This window comes from Fusarium proliferatum (genome assembly GCF_900067095.1).
Source record: "Fusarium proliferatum ET1 genome assembly, contig: FPRO_scaffold012, whole genome shotgun sequence".
NCBI classification, from domain to species: domain Eukaryota; kingdom Fungi; phylum Ascomycota; class Sordariomycetes; order Hypocreales; family Nectriaceae; genus Fusarium; species Fusarium proliferatum.
Window position 1 is genome coordinate 1,216,709 of NW_022194801.1, and position 15,154 is coordinate 1,231,862.

At 48.0% G+C, this 15,154-nt stretch overlaps 8 protein-coding genes across 8 annotated transcripts; 4 read left to right on the forward strand and 4 right to left on the reverse strand.

The window, feature by feature from the left end:
• Window positions 1-522: 522 nt before the first annotated feature.
• FPRO_13528 (uncharacterized protein) lies at window positions 523-2,659 on the forward strand (the record flags this gene model as incomplete). The annotated part of the gene is made up of 6 exons (XM_031222990.1): window positions 523-582; window positions 727-827; window positions 885-973; window positions 1,036-1,574; window positions 1,629-2,374; window positions 2,434-2,659. 6 exons carry the CDS (start codon window positions 523-525, stop codon window positions 2,657-2,659), a joined length of 1,761 nt encoding a protein of 586 aa, XP_031088394.1.
• Window positions 2,660-3,157: 498 nt separating this feature from the next.
• FPRO_13529 (uncharacterized protein) lies at window positions 3,158-4,126 on the forward strand (the record flags this gene model as incomplete). The annotated part of the gene is made up of 1 exon (XM_031222991.1): window positions 3,158-4,126. One exon carries the CDS (start codon window positions 3,158-3,160, stop codon window positions 4,124-4,126), a length of 969 nt encoding a protein of 322 aa, XP_031088395.1.
• A 302-nt stretch (window positions 4,127-4,428) lies between these two features.
• Window positions 4,429-4,909, reverse strand: FPRO_13530 (uncharacterized protein; the record flags this gene model as incomplete). Its single annotated transcript, XM_031222993.1, has 2 exons — window positions 4,429-4,459; window positions 4,515-4,909. 2 exons carry the CDS (start codon window positions 4,907-4,909, stop codon window positions 4,429-4,431), a joined length of 426 nt encoding a protein of 141 aa, XP_031088396.1.
• Window positions 4,910-5,758: 849 nt separating this feature from the next.
• On the forward strand, window positions 5,759-6,232 carry FPRO_13531 (uncharacterized protein; the record flags this gene model as incomplete). The annotated part of the gene is made up of 2 exons (XM_031222994.1): window positions 5,759-6,144; window positions 6,202-6,232. 2 exons carry the CDS (start codon window positions 5,759-5,761, stop codon window positions 6,230-6,232), a joined length of 417 nt encoding a protein of 138 aa, XP_031088397.1.
• Window positions 6,233-7,501: 1,269 nt separating this feature from the next.
• Window positions 7,502-8,221, forward strand: FPRO_13532 (uncharacterized protein; the record flags this gene model as incomplete). Its single annotated transcript, XM_031222995.1, has 1 exon — window positions 7,502-8,221. One exon carries the CDS (start codon window positions 7,502-7,504, stop codon window positions 8,219-8,221), a length of 720 nt encoding a protein of 239 aa, XP_031088398.1.
• A 295-nt stretch (window positions 8,222-8,516) lies between these two features.
• Window positions 8,517-10,721, reverse strand: FPRO_13533 (putative phenol 2-monooxygenase; the record flags this gene model as incomplete). Its single annotated transcript, XM_031222996.1, has 5 exons — window positions 8,517-9,148; window positions 9,195-9,431; window positions 9,481-9,521; window positions 9,572-10,542; window positions 10,611-10,721. The coding sequence occupies 5 exons, from the start codon at window positions 10,719-10,721 to the stop codon at window positions 8,517-8,519; spliced, it is 1,992 nt and encodes a 663-aa protein (XP_031088399.1).
• An 888-nt stretch (window positions 10,722-11,609) lies between these two features.
• FPRO_13534 (uncharacterized protein) lies at window positions 11,610-12,446 on the reverse strand (the record flags this gene model as incomplete). Its single annotated transcript, XM_031222997.1, has 1 exon — window positions 11,610-12,446. The coding sequence occupies one exon, from the start codon at window positions 12,444-12,446 to the stop codon at window positions 11,610-11,612; it is 837 nt and encodes a 278-aa protein (XP_031088400.1).
• Window positions 12,447-13,032: 586 nt separating this feature from the next.
• Window positions 13,033-14,261, reverse strand: FPRO_13535 (uncharacterized protein; the record flags this gene model as incomplete). Its single annotated transcript, XM_031222998.1, has 3 exons — window positions 13,033-13,396; window positions 13,443-13,635; window positions 13,688-14,261. The coding sequence occupies 3 exons, from the start codon at window positions 14,259-14,261 to the stop codon at window positions 13,033-13,035; spliced, it is 1,131 nt and encodes a 376-aa protein (XP_031088401.1).
• Between the last annotated feature and the right edge of the window lie 893 nt (window positions 14,262-15,154).

Consider the following 15,154-nt stretch of genomic DNA (forward strand, 5'->3'; position numbering starts at 1 on the left):
TGACGATGGAATTCTGTGCTGAACAAACTTCTGGGAATTCCGGCGGGATACATGCCCTTTTATAGATCATCTTGGAAACATAAGTGATTCCACAGGTAGTGGAGTTTTGCAACAACTCCTCAGGCTTCAATTGGAACATTGCGAAATTGATGTCATAGATCCCTCTAATTTCCCGCTTATTCAGCGCATTCGTGATGCTCGGTATCCACAAGTGCCGGACGCATGAGAATGCAGGAGAGGCAAGAATTATTACAAGACTGATCAACGCCATCAATTCTCATTTAACAATGGTTAAAAATCCCCAAATCTGGGCGAATGGGTCCTAAAATGCGCTGTCGCAGAGTAGGTATCACATCTCGGATCGGTAAAGATGGCCACATCCCGATTATTAGCGCTGATTTGTCCAACTGCCGACTCGGAAAACCGGAGCCGCAACGATAGCCAGAAAATTTCCTGGCTTAATAACACAACTTGATCCATCTTTAGAAGTGACAAGCAGAAAAGCATCAACAGCCAATTGCTATGCCCAAATCGACAAGAGGTCGAAAACCGCGTGCTTGCGACTCGTGTCGCAGGAAGAAGGTAGGTTTTCCTCCACTGACTCTTCCGTGTTGGAGTAGTGAGGCCATCGCGTTGCAACGCGCTGCTGTTTTTGGGCATCGGATCGCTTCATGCTACATCAACACCCAAATTCGTTACTAGTTTAGTTGGCTAACTCACTCCTAGATTCAGTGTGACCGGGCTGTGCCGCAATGCGATTACTGCCAACATCATGGCCTGACGTGTTCCTACAACGAAGCTGCAAAGAGAGAGGGATCCGCAATTCGGTATGCCGAGGACTTGGCCATTTTACTCAGTCATTTTCAACTGACTGATTACAACAGATCTCGACTTTCAAGGCTTCCAAAACTTCCGTCACCGAGTCGCCAGCTTAGTCCATCTGAACAAGATGGTGGGGAGCTCATTCACCCTAGTAAGAATCGTCCTTGCCCTATGACTTCTCCCTTCTGCTAATACACGATGTTTTTTCTTTAGCGAGTGATGCTCATGATCGCAATCCAACTTATCTAGAGGGCTTGCGTTTAGTGAATGGTAATCCGCTCTTTAGCCCACAAGGTCAACAATGGATCAAAACCAGGACAGGTTCAACCTTTTCATCAAATATCATCGACAAGTACCGTCTCCCTTACCTCTGCTCCACGAGGCCACCTCTTGCGAATGATAACCACAAGATCTTAAGACTTCCTGATCGCCAGGTTATCGAGGACCTAGCAGCTCGATTTTATTCATCCGCCCAGTCTCTCGTCTTCCCATTACTAAGTCTCCGACGCTTCAGGACTACAACCCTGCCTCTTGCTTATTCAGAAGGCGCCGGGAGGAAACGCCATACGATTAGCGCAAAGTGTTCTGCATATGGAGTACTGATTATGAGCGACATCTTTGGCCTTGACTCAGGCGACGAAATGGCTGACATTAGTTGCTGGTGCCAAAGATATGCCCTGGAAATTGAAGCGTCAATACCCACTATCTTGCGGGAGATGAGGGTTGATGGAGTTGAATCGTTACTGATGCTCGTAAGTTCCAATTATCCAATGTGATAATTCGGTCTCTAACCTGCAACTTTAAAGATGATCTTTAAATACTTCATGGGAGATTTAGAATCCGCATCATTCCTCGTTTCGATGACCTCGCGCTTCTTGATCCAACTTGGAGCCCATCTATACTCTTCTTCTTCGGGCGCTTACGATAAACACAATGATTCTCACCACATACGTGACCTCTTCTGGGTCTGCTACTGCATTGATAAAGACCTGTCTCACAGGACTGGTCAGCCACCTACCATCAGCGACGATCACTGCGACCTCACGCTACCTCCCAACTACGTTCAGATGCAGAGTAGTAATATCCTAAGCTCCAGCCCATGTCCAAGTCGCAGCTCCTCTACGGTGCCGCTCTATCCATGGGATATTAGGCTATCAGTCATAAAGTCAAAGATCTACAACGACCTCCATTCGATAAGCGCCGCCAGACTATCAGAGACGGAAATACTGAGAAGGATACGGCATCTAGATGAAGAGTTGGAAGCTTGGAGGTTGACTCTGCCATCTGACCATCGGCCAACCTTGTCGTTCTTGGAACAGACACCTGTTGATGCCAATACAAATACGCAGGCAATTATGCTCCGATTGTCATATCACCATTGCGTTATTCTCATTCATCAAGCCCGATGCAGAGTCTTCCAATCAAATCAGCCCACTGATAACTTGATAGATGACGGCCATAGGATAAACTTCCAGATTCTAGTTGATGCATCAAAATCCATCTTGATCTACCTGGAAAAGGCATTGCCCGTGCTGGCCCACGAGTGCTTCTGGTACGTAGTCTCACTACGCGGTTCTAATATTCTGCCACGACAAGACTGACATGGTCTAGGGTCATCATTTTCTATCCGATGACTGCAATCTCGACCATCTTCTCCGTCGCGCTTCTCGACAAGCGATCAGACCCAGAGGACGAAAGACTCAAACTGCTGCAAGGCTTTACACGCTTGATCAGGCAAATACCCATCAAAAGGCTTACAGTCGCGGAAATATCGCACTTGGAATTTATCGAGGAGGTCGTGGAGGAGATGAGCAGATTAGTGTCAGCTACCTCTTGAGTTGGACTGTCAAACTTTCACGCGCTGTCAAGTCGCGAAGTCACCCAAACCAGCCTAAGGCTTACTGATCACGACAGAAATAGCGTTCCATACAAAAGTACCAATAGCCTCAAAACGCGCAAATTAACAGCACCAACGGTATTAAGCTTACCTCCGCATATTTAACCGCGTTGACTCCCAATTGTGGTTTAGGTTAAGCGGGGATGAATGCGAAAAATAAGCACGCCTGCAGATTCCGTCAGCAAAATACGGAGAAATAGCATTGTCCGGTGAAAGACCGCTAAACCCAGCGAATCAGAGGTCTTGAATCTAGACCATACTTGATTGGGAAAGGGATCTCTGATTGGTCAAGATACTATCATCGTCACGTTGGAAGAGGCGTATGTTGCATATATAAGACGGGAGTTCTCTTGCAGTGGATGAGAATGATTACAGACCAGTTCATTATACAAAGACACTAATATACCGACAATATTCGAATTTCGAAACATTTCTACAATGGAGTTCCCTAACACTTCTCTTATTGGCGGCGCCGCTGACATCCCCGTCAACTCTGCCTCTCCCATCTTCACCTTCACACCAGTCACCCTCCCCTCTCAAGACCGCAGAGTCGATCTCGACCTCAAAGTCACAGCACCAATCAACGGAGATAACCTCCCTATTATTGTCCTCTCTCACGGCCACGGCCCGAGCAACTATCTCTCCTCGCTCAAAGGCTATAGCCCTGTTGCGGATTGGTGGGCTAGCCATGGCTTTGTCGTCATTCAGCCTACGCACTTGAGCTCTCGACAACTAGCCTTCGAGCTAAACGCTGAGAGTATCAGTGAACTATTCATGGAGTCTCGCGCCAAGGATTTAGTTCAGATCGTTGATAGTCTCGACACCATTGAGACTACCGTTCCTCTTCTCAAGGGTCGACTTGACAAGTCCAAGATCGCCGTAGTTGGACATTCTCTCGGCTCTTTGTCCTCTGCTCTCCTCCTCGGCGCCGCCAACACCGATCCTCGCGACGGAAAAACCTTCAAGGTCGCTGATCCCCGCATCAAAGCCGGCGTCCTCTTCGGTGCCATCGGTGCAAGCGACGACCCCTCGGAACCGGGAAAAGCCATGCTTCCCTTCCTCGATGTCAACTTCTCCGATATGACGACTCCATGTCTTGTGTTCTGGGGCGACAGTGATGTCAGTCCACATCTAACCAACCGAGGAGCAGACTGGCATAACGATCCCTATAAGCTCTCGCCAGGACCTAAAGCTTCTTTCGAGGTTAAGGATGGAAAGCATGGTTTCGGTGGTATCAGTGGATGGGACGCTAAGGAGTGTCAGGATGAGGGTATGGAGAGGTTGGCTGCTATGCAGAGGGTTACGTGGGCTTATTTGAGGACTCAGTTGTACGGTGATGATTCGTGGGAGGAGGCGAAGAAGGCTATTGGGCAGCATCCTCAAATTGGAAAGATTGAGGAGAAGTAGCGGATCTAAGAGCTTTTGGCTCCCTAGTTAATGTTAATTACTTGCATAAATACTAGGTTTTATGCCTATACGTTTATTTGCGTTGATACCGGAGAGCCCACTTATGATCTAATTCTCAATACGGAGCTGCTGAACATTCCCGGTGATAGGATTTGCTTATATTCCTAGAATAAATACGAAAGAAAGGCACTAGTATATAAACAGATTATGGCAAACTATTTCTTTCTCGTTCAGTGTTCTCTCAGATCTCTACGAAGGATCCTCATCATATCTAACTGAAGACCTTAGCTTCTCTCAAATCCCTATGCACAGTTTCCTTCGTTCGGGTCAGCCCTAAGATATTTCGTTAGCATATTCAAATCATTGCTGGTAAAATACCAAGACTCACGAGACAGTAAGAGCACCAGTGCCTCCTTCAGTGCCTGGGTACGAGCTTCTTCCTCCATGGTCACATCCATTGATCTCGCGATGGAAATACTCAGTGCACAAGTTCTTCTCAACAGCATGTGCAGGCCCATCGGCAGGGATATCTGAGTCGTAGCGGAGGAAGAAGTCCATCTTCTTATTGCTGCTCAAATTGACACACTTATTGATATACTGACCGGCGGTGGAGAAGGGGCCGTTGATGATCCCATCGCAGTACTCCTGGGCAGTCTGGAGAGCGAGGAATTTCTCTGCACCCCAGGATTCACCTGATCCATGACATTCGCGCTTTTGGAGGGAGCTTGGGAATGCAACGGCAAATGTTGCACCGATGGCAATGAGAAATGATGTAAGCTTCATGGTGGGAGATATGATAATGATGGGTTGTAAAGAAATTTTATTGTTACTAGGTTATGTGTGAATAGAAATATCTGTAAAGACTTCGTTGAAGCTTTTATAGTCACTATGATGGCAATTGCATAATTCAGTTCTGCCTTGTCAATGCAGCCCCCATCGCATGACGTACATGACTATTCCTACTGCTCATCATAAAGCATCGGGATCAAAATCCTTCTATCGTATACGAGAGGATCTGCATCTACAAGCTGAAGCGGGAGATAAGAGTTACCTTCTCAATTAAGCCAAAAATAAGTAAGCGCTATGAGAAACCTAAATTTATCCGGCCTTATTGGCTGCGGAAGCGGGGAGGCACGGCCCGCGAAGGCTTAGCAGCATTCAGCCCCATTAAAGGATCTCATCGACATAGCATAACTACATAGACTAAACAACGTTGCCTGTGGCTTGGTCTCGCAAGAACGGGATTCCGATGCGATTGAACAGAAACATACTGCAGTGATCTGCAGCGTTGACCGGATAACATTGTCCTCGTTGATCGCTTGAGGCTTTGCATCCGCTGGGGGCCAAACTATGTACGCAATTAGAAAAACAGGTTTCTAATGATCATGCTGGTAAATCCTTCATTCAATCGGGCTTTCATTTTCTTGAGACGTCAGTTTATGGGAGTAATGTAGAATTATAGCCGTCTAGAAACTCGTCAGCTTGGCTATAAATGAGAGAACCCCCCATTTGTTAACGGGAACACTACTAAGCTATTCCCACCATAAATCCCACTTGAAGTTCCATTCCTCTCCTGATTCTTCTATCTTCCGTCGCCCTTAACAAGTCGACATCCATCCACCCAATCCAACAATGCACTACCCATCATTCCTCCTCGCCGCTGTCCTGGCCGCCATCCCCAGGGCCAACGGAGAATGCCACCGCTCTGGAGAAACATGGGGCGGAGACAAATTCACTGCCCTAGAAGCAGCTCAGCGCCTATGCACAGACGGCAGCTTGGCCGAGACTGACTATAGATATGGAGAGTTCAAAACCTTCTGCGTCAATCTGAGCACCTTGAAGAAGGTGGACTTCACTGTCCTGGTCGGAAGAAACGTGATTGGGGATGGCTTGCGTATTTCCTCGGCTGATTGCACCGATCGACTCCACAGGGAGATCAATGGCTGCGATCATGGGGGCAGATCTTCGTATGAACAAGGAACAGGCCCTGAAGGAACCAATGTTGTCTGGGATTTCTCGTAAGTTTCTATTTTTCTACCTACTTCTGAGAATCTGATTTACTAATTCCTGAATAGTGCTAATCCCGGCTCGGGCCAGTGTGCTTAATTTCAAGATTTTTTTCCTTATAACTAGTGTTTTGCTTTAGGAGAGCGTATGGTTAAGATGTTGAAGGCGGTAGCTGCTTTCCGTGAATAGGATCACCCGAAAATAGCAATACTTATTCACTCAGCACAAGATCATACCTTCTATATACTATCTATTTAGAGTGAAAAGGCTCAACATGTCATTTATTGCTATGGGTGTCTATATTAGTTAGTAAATATGTCTCTTTGTCCTGGAGCAAGATTATGGATCGAGTCAGAGTGAATGGCTTACCTCTCGTTTTGCAGGGCAAGACCATCATGTGATTGAACACACCAAGTACATTGTTCTGGACCACGCCTGAACATTACTTTCTATCTTGAGCCATACTTTTAAGGTCATAAATGTATCTATAGTTTCTTCCTCCCACGGCATAAATGTCCTGGCGTACGAATGAAACTGTGCAAAAGCAGATGCTTGTCTCCTAAGTGAGTGATTTCGACCGCAACCATTGTGATAGCTAACTTGTGGTTGAGCTCCAGCTCAGGTTGAAGCAGCACTATGGAATTCTTGCATGAGGTGTCTTAAGTTGGTCATGAGTACAGTGCCTTGCATCTTTCAGAGGACTTGGCTGCGCCTCGTGGATCAATAGGGCGCAGCGAATGGTTTTGGGGTCAAAATGGTAGATAAGGTGGGTAAGTCAGCCGAATGATAGTCTGAGAGGCATCTTTATTTCTCCAACTTCATGGAGACGTCAGTAGGGCTTCTATCTGCAAAATGACGCAACATCATTCACATCACCACTATGCATATCACTCTTCAGCGGTTCGCCGGGCCACCATTGCTTGAAATGGAGCAGCGGCCAGCCACTATCAAAATATCAATGCCTCAGTATTGGCTAAGCTTTGTTTCGCTGTCGTCGCTTTTGTGCCGAGGTCTTGATCATTCAAGGGCACTGATGATTTCTACTGAACATAAAATAGCCAACAGAATCGAGCATAGTGCCAGAACAAATAATCTATTCGTTGATGTGCCAGGCTCTGCCAAGGACTGGAGTCTGCCACTGCGAAGCAAAGCTTGCCACTGTCATTGCTCTCCTCGGCCGAACGGTGCCATATGACAGTACATTCCGGCAGCACCTGTTTGACCAGCCATATTTCAAACTTAGACACTTATCCAAACCTGAACCGCAACGGAACCTCGATCCAACCATAAGAAAAGCGTTGGCCGAAACCAGCATCACGATAAGCAACAGCTCCCAAGTAAACACAGCAAACTCTAGACATAACCATCATGGATGACGCCCAGTCTCGTTTTATATCCCTCGAGGAAGGGGGAGCCGAACTGCGACACGTTGTCTCATCTCTCTCACTCCAGATCTCGAACCGAGATGGCGCCCAGGATGCGTCCAAGGCACTCTCTGCAGACACACATACCAACAGCAAGGATGTAAGCACTCCAGTACCTTCAAAGTTATCTCTGTTCTACGGCAGAGGAGATATGCGATCCTACCTCTCAACCCCCGATCCCAGATTTGATGAGGACGCATGGCTCCACGATAAGCCTCCCAGCTGGTTCTGGCAAAGAGGCTTCCTTCTCTGGGCCAGACAGGGTACCGAATGGGCCTTTCCACACGACGTATTCTCATACCTACAGCATGAGAACGCTGGAGAATGCCCCGCTGGAAACAGTTGCGATCATTGGAGAAAGGGAAGCGACCCTTCTCTGGGAACTGTGATTTTGGAAGTCCTTTGTGCTGAGGTTAACACATTCAAGGAGTGTCTTCGTCTCGGATCGACCCAGTGCCCCGACTATGAGAGAGTCCACAGAAAGCCAACCGTTTTCTTCAATAAACTGCGGCCCAAATTCAAGGCTCTGGAAACCCTGGAGGGTATAGAACCCGATCGATTCTCAGTCCTGATGTTTCGAGTCATCAATGGCCTAGTTGGCCAAAACCATTGGATGGATAAGTTTGGGAGGCTGATTGATTTCGACGAGCTTTGGACTGAATAGTCTTAGATGGACTGACGGTTGAACCAAGGAGATAATAAGGTAGGTTAGCTTGGGGTGTATCTGCACCTGGCAAACTAGTGGGACTCAACGACTTTGGTAACAAATCACTCCATCGTGGAATTTCTTTTGATGAAGTTGTTCCCCTTTTGGGTTGACTAGGTGAGTTCTTGGTTTGGTCAGATTGGCTTTTGGGATGATGAGGTTGTTACGTTTGACGTATTTGGGCGCAGGCACCTTTTAGGGGACATTGCAATATTTCCATTCGCAGTACTATATCCCATCAATAAAACATACTTCATACAGTCTCCTGCTTTATCATAAACCCAGAAAAGAAACCGTCGAGCGCATCATAATCATCAAGGTCTCCTACGTACGACACATACTGATCAGGCCGCAAGATGACCACACAGCCCTGATCAACCTTGATGCCAAACGTCTCGTAGAGCTTCCCATGTCCCTCATGATAAGATTCGTCATCAACAAATATTTTGTGGTAGTCCCAACCGTCAACCTCGTGATACGGGCGGAGAACCTCTGGAAAGTCAAAGATCTCGTGGTCCTGACGTTTCGAGGCATGCACCGTGATGACTTCGATCACGGAATCGTATCGAGCTGAAGGCGGTGTGAAGCGCTTGAGGAACGAAGACTCAGCTGATAGCTTGTCGCACAGTGACTTCATTCGTTTGTTCTGGCTCTCCAGATCGATGTCTCCGGGGAAGACCAGGAGTCTCCATGATCCATTGCTTCGTAGAAGCTCTTGCAGGTGCCAAGGTCTAGCATCGGATTGGCTGAGAACCTTGACGCTGGGTATACGCATGCCGAGCTTGATCTCTGGGGCCAAACACTGCCTCTTGGCAGCGATGTCCTTCTGGCCAGCGTCATCAGCAGCAACTTTGGCTACAATGTTGCTTTGACCATAGTCCACGGCTGAGTTTTATTAGCTATGACAATAGAAACTATCAAGCAGACTTACCAATTCCACTGGCGAACAAGTTTCCCTTCTCAAAGGCTTCACGAAACTCATCCATACTGATACCCTCCTCGTCCATGATATCCTTGGCTGGGCGTCCAGAAAAGAGACGTGAAAACTTGTGATCGAAGTCGATAAGAGCTTTAGCAATGCCCTTCCTCTCAGTCTCGTAAGTTTTGAGAATCGATCGGCTAGCAAGGCCCTTGACGACGTTGGCGACTTTCCAGCCAAGGTTGAAAGCTGAGGATGTTAGATCGGCTGAGAGCGATGTCGGGAGCAAGGGACTTACAATCTTGCATGCTGACATTCATACCCTGGCCAGCCTTGGGGCTATGAAGATTATCAGATGTTTGTGTCGCCTTGGAGATTAGGGAACAAACCTATGAGTATGGACAGCATCGCCAGCGAGGAAGACCCGATCGTACGCCGAGAAGTTGGACCCGACGCGTTGTCCGATCTGGTAAGCCGTCCACCAATCCAACTTGCGATACGTCAGTTTGTAAGGAGCGAGAATCTTCTGAGCCGACTCGAGAATGACATCGGGTGTGATCCATGACCGATCAGCTCTTGAGTCCTGATCTCCAATCTTGGCTGTTGTTGTAAGCTGGATATACAGCCTGACCAACTTATTCTCTCTTGGAATCACCATGACACTCCCCGAACTCGCTGAGTGAATCGCACAGCGTTGCCGAATGTCTGGGAAGTCTGTGATGGGCACAATATCAAGAACACCCCAGATGTAATCCGTTGATTCACCCTCAAGCTTGAAGCCGAGCTCCTTTCGGACCCATGAGTGGGCACCGTCCGCCCCAAGCATGTACTTTGCCTTTACTACCTCGACGGTGTTGGCTTTGTCGTTGAGTTCAGCTGCTTTGATCATATCGGCTGTGTCATCTGGCGAAAGGTTGCTGCGGAACAGGCCATCCTGAACAGTAGTACCGTTGGCAGATGTTGACGTCTGCTTTGGCTGAGCTTCTTCTTCACTAAGATGTCGAAGATTTACAGTGATCGGGTATGCATCTGGGTCTTCAACAACTTTGGGGTCAATCTCTAAGCTCGTTGGCATGACACCCCGCTCGACTTCGATTTTTCCCTGGCTGAAGTCGTTGATAGCGTCGAGGAAAAATCTCTCAATACGACCTTGGTGAAGAACAACCTGTTGAAAGCGACTGATGCCTGGAATGGTATCGGCAATCCTTGAGCTTCGACGAAGAACGCCCTTCTCATCAGGGTTCCAAAGGGAGATCTCGAGCATGTGGTTAGATTCAATCCAAGCTCGATGTGCAAAGCCAAATGAGTCGAAGATCTCGAGCGTTCGGCACTGAAGACCGTCTGCTTGACCATTGAAAATCTGCAAATGTGTCAGTTGAGCATGCAGCAAGAGACGAGTGACCTTACCTTTGTTCCTCTCTTGTCGACGATGCGTGTTTTGATGCCACATTTGGCGAGCCATGTCGCCATCATGAGACCGGCAGGTCCGGCTCCAACGATGAGGACATCGACATGGTCTGTCTTTGCACCAACAGCCATGTTTGAGGGTATCTCGTATTTTCTCGTATAGGGTGAAATGTCTGACAGCCAGGTAGTGATATCGTCAACCAGCCAAGATACACTCGCAGGATCTTATACTCATCAGTGGTATCAAGAGGGTCAAGTGATGTCACGGCGAACCGACAAGTTGGAAAGATCCGAGTCGGAAGACGGGTGCTTCCGTACATCGACACATGAAATCGGAACAGTTACGAATAGGCCTCGAGTGACTGGTCAGGCCATATGTACAGAAGCCACATTATGTAACGCTTTGTCGGTAATGATAGGTCGAGCCTCGTGCCGGAATTATCATCTCGAGTTGACGGTAGATTTCCGTGACGACCTTAGCCCAAATTGATTCTAGCCCGCGGGGTAAAGATGGGGGGACACTCGCAAGCAGCGAATAGCATCAACGATCATTGCGAGCCACTTGCTCATAAGCTTATCCGCTTTCAACAGTGGAGAAGTCATCGTTGACTTGTGGGTACCGATCTGCGTCCGGGGGAAAGGAGCAAGGATGTCGGAAGAAGAAGAATCTGGGAGATGGTCAATCAGAGCCTCGTATGCGAGTGCGGGTCTCCAGTTTCGGATGTTGGTTGATCATGCAGTTTGACATTTCCGATTCTCTTCGGATCCAGGGTAGTCGTCCATCCGAGCTCGAAGTTCAATTAGGTTTTCGGATACTTGGTCGAAGAGATATATCAATGACACTCGTAAATATGAAAGATCGAGTAGTTCTTTGCGTGATACTTCCAGCGCTTCACGTTGATGTCTTTGATATTCTTCAAGAAGGCGTAGGTCAATCCCGTTAGGAAGTATATGATTTCCTTTCTTAACGTCTCTCAGTAGATATTCGATCCTCCAACAAAAATTTACAATGCATGAAAACTAGTTCTTTTCTTTCCTCAACGACTCCCACTTTTCCAATCTCGTAAGCCAGTCATTCGCCTCACCAACCAGGTCCTCATCATCTTCATCTGTACTCCCCTCCAACTGCTTCACTAGCGCTTGAACATGTTCTCGCATTGGTATCCAACTCTCCCCAACAGGCACACGGTCATAGACAAAATCAATCAAGAAGTGCTGATATTCCGTATCCTTCTCTTCATTTGCCTTGGCCAGAGCGTCCGCTGCAACAACAGCAGCAGTCTCAGGAAACCGAGCAAGCTGGTCTCGACAAGGCGTAAAGGGCGGGTTATTCGCGTCAACAAGCCAGTCAAACAGCTCAGGCATATAGGGTTTCATCTCGGCAGCAGTGTGAACACGCTCTGTAAGCGTGCGATAGCTGACCATGTCGAATTTGTCCTTCGTGACCCAGACTGCCTTAGAATCTGCGGCGAAGCGCTCAAGAAGACCGGCGTTTTGAATTAGGATAGAAGTCTGAGCGTAATGAGATGAGCGATGAGAGAAGCCTGAGATGTCAAATGCAGCGAGTCCAGCCAAAGCTGGTCGATAGGACTGGAGCATTTCGAAAGAGAGCTTTAAAAGGACAGAGTACAATGCTTTCTGATGCACCCTCAGTGTATCATAATCTTCATCTTCGATAGGAGAAGTGAGGACAGACGAGACGGCTTCAACGGTTGCGGGCTCTGATGCGCGGGACCTGATGATGTCGATATCCTCGCTTCCATCCTCGAATAGCGTCTCTCGATCTGACCAGAGCATTGTCGGCACCTTTTCTGCAAAGGCCTTTTCGTCCAGGGTGGTCAATTGTGTGCGGTTCATGGTGATGAAATGTCGACGTGCCAATGAACTGTCAGTCTTTGGTGGGATGAGAATTGTGAATCGAGGTCTAGCGCGGTTGGCAATTATGAATCGCTTTATAACTTGATGTACTGATCGTGCAAGCATCACCAGAGGGGGGCAAAGAATAATTGAGCAGGTGTCGCCCGCGACAGAAGAAGGGGAATGACTCAGAATAAATACTCCAGGCCCTCATTTTAGGTCAACGGCCGATCCCTGAGCAAAGAGTGATGCATGAATGTTGTTACCAGATCTGGTGTTCGTGCCACTGAGCTGAAAGCTTGGTGGGAACGCTAATGGCCTCTGAGAGCGAGCGACAGTGGACCTTCACTGTCATCATCCCCTGACATCCTTGAAAATGCGCCCGAGCTAGTTGCTTCGCCACCGCCAAAAGGGCTCAGCCTTATCAGTCATAAAAGCTAGGGGTCCATCCAAGTGTGAAAGCTGTGCTCAGCATTCACGGATTGCTGACAGATGACGCTGTTCCTCTTCTTCATGACCATCCGGGTATTACTTGAACAGAAACATGTACGTGGTATTGACATCTGAATTATCTAAAAGGGACGGTCTAAAACAGCTTATATCCTGGCATGATATGGGCATCCCAATTATCCTCAAACTCATACCCCATATGCTCACCTGCTCTCCTCACGAGTCGCTTCGCTGGACAATCACTGACAGTGGTCGACGTCGAAGTAGTCGTTGTTGGAAGAGTAGTCGTGAACGCAGTGATCCCAGCCTCAGAGCAAGCTGCGTAGTATTCCTCAGGAGAGTCGCAGTACGTAGCATAAACAGGGACCTCAGTTGGCTGGATGGTAGTGGCAGTTGGTTCTCCCTCTGCACGGGCTGCAAGAGTGTTCATCGCAGGTCGCCAGGTCGGGAAGGCTGTTGGAATGCGGAACGCAACTTCGCGCTTGAAGACGGTTGAAGTTCTGGAAATGTTAGTGTGTGACTAGGAAGAATTCACGGAAGTCATACTCGGGGTATGGGCTGACTGTCACTGTGTTCAGTCTCGAGCAGTCAGCAAGACGGCTCTCTCGTGGAGGCTGGCCGTTTGAGCCATCAATGCCGACAAGACAGGCATCGGACGAGGCGGTCGTCTCTGCTGCAATTGTTGTCTCGGCGCTGGACGTTTCGACTCCAACGATCTGTCCATTCTGGCATTGTTCCTCTGCATCATCACATTAGTAAAATACTGTACGGAAGCTATGAGTTCTGCGTACCTTTGTAAGCCGTGAGAGTCACAGTTTCACAGCCAACAGGCTCCGACCCAAAGGTGATGTACACCTGTCCGTTAGACTCAGTCTGGCAGAAACCAGCCTCTCCAAACGACGAATCCGTCCATGAAAGACGACCCCCAGTAATTGAGAACGTCGTCGTGACAGAATCAGCTGGCGGTTCGCCCTGGGCAGCAAGTTCCTGATAGCCACTGCCAGCATAATAGATAGGCACTCCGTTCTCCAAAAGCTTCCCCCCGTCGAGGTGAAAGACAGAGGCAAAGGTGCATTCGGTCGGGTTGTTGCTGCCCACGAATGTCGTATCTCGCTTCGATAGCCGACGTCGAGGGTTGACCTGAAGGATAATGGCCTCTCCAGCGGGTACGGATGCGCTCGTGGTAGTGGCAGCTGCCTCTGTCGTGGTCGTGGCTTGCTCAGAAGTGGTTGTAGTCACTGAATCCAAGATGCTTGTTTCAGAAGTACTGGCGGAGAGCGTGTTGGACGAAACGCCATCGGGCTTACAAGGTCCAGCAGCAGCGTGAGCCGCTAGCACAGCGAAAACAAGACTCTTGGCAATCATGTCTGAAATAGTCTATCGATGCAGAATATCTAAAGCAGAAACCACCATAATCGCCAACTTGGGACTTGGGGGATAAATATGGCAATCTGTACATCGTTTTTCATTTTACAAGCTCTTTTAGCGCTGACCGGCCAGCCGTTGTGCCGTATTTAGTCAGGGGTTCTCAGGAAACTATTAATGTTAGGTGCTTTGGCGCTGGAAACTATTGAATGGTCTAGACCTGTATCAAGCAACAAGGTCGGAATTTACTGAGCTTTGTGCCAATCGGACGCTGGAAAGGAGATTTGGCGCCACTAATCGGCGCAAACCGTCCCATTGGTCGGATTCTAAGCGAGTCTACTTGTCACCTAACAAGTTATCGTTCACTGGTTGGCCCGATTTGTTATGCCATAAGTACCCTCTATATTGAGAGCGAATCAGTGAAGGAACTGGCTGTAAGCGACGTCCTTCATCTTTCTTCTCATCAAGAACCGTAACACAATGCCAGCAAAAAAATACATACCAAGAACTGTCAATCTTCTCAACGGTAATTGTCCAAGTGGAGATTTGTAGTGAAGAACAAAGACAAGTTGTAAGTGATTGTTGCTCGAATGAATAGTTGTGAAGCTAAGCGCAGATGCTTATTTAAAAAGTCAGTCTCGGATCAGTATTATGATTTACAGCTTGCTGATGCTACACAATGGCCGGTCATTATCTGCAGAACAATCGATATGATTCACTAAAGACCCATATCCAACGAATTTACTTAAGTCCCTGCAGAATGGTCTCTGCTAATTCTCGGCCTTCTGTCTAAGGCGGCTTGGGAGAGCTCATGCATTATAAGGTCGCACAAAAGTCATTCTCATAACAATCGAGTTCGGCCGTGTCAATCACCCAAAAGTTACCGACCAGTT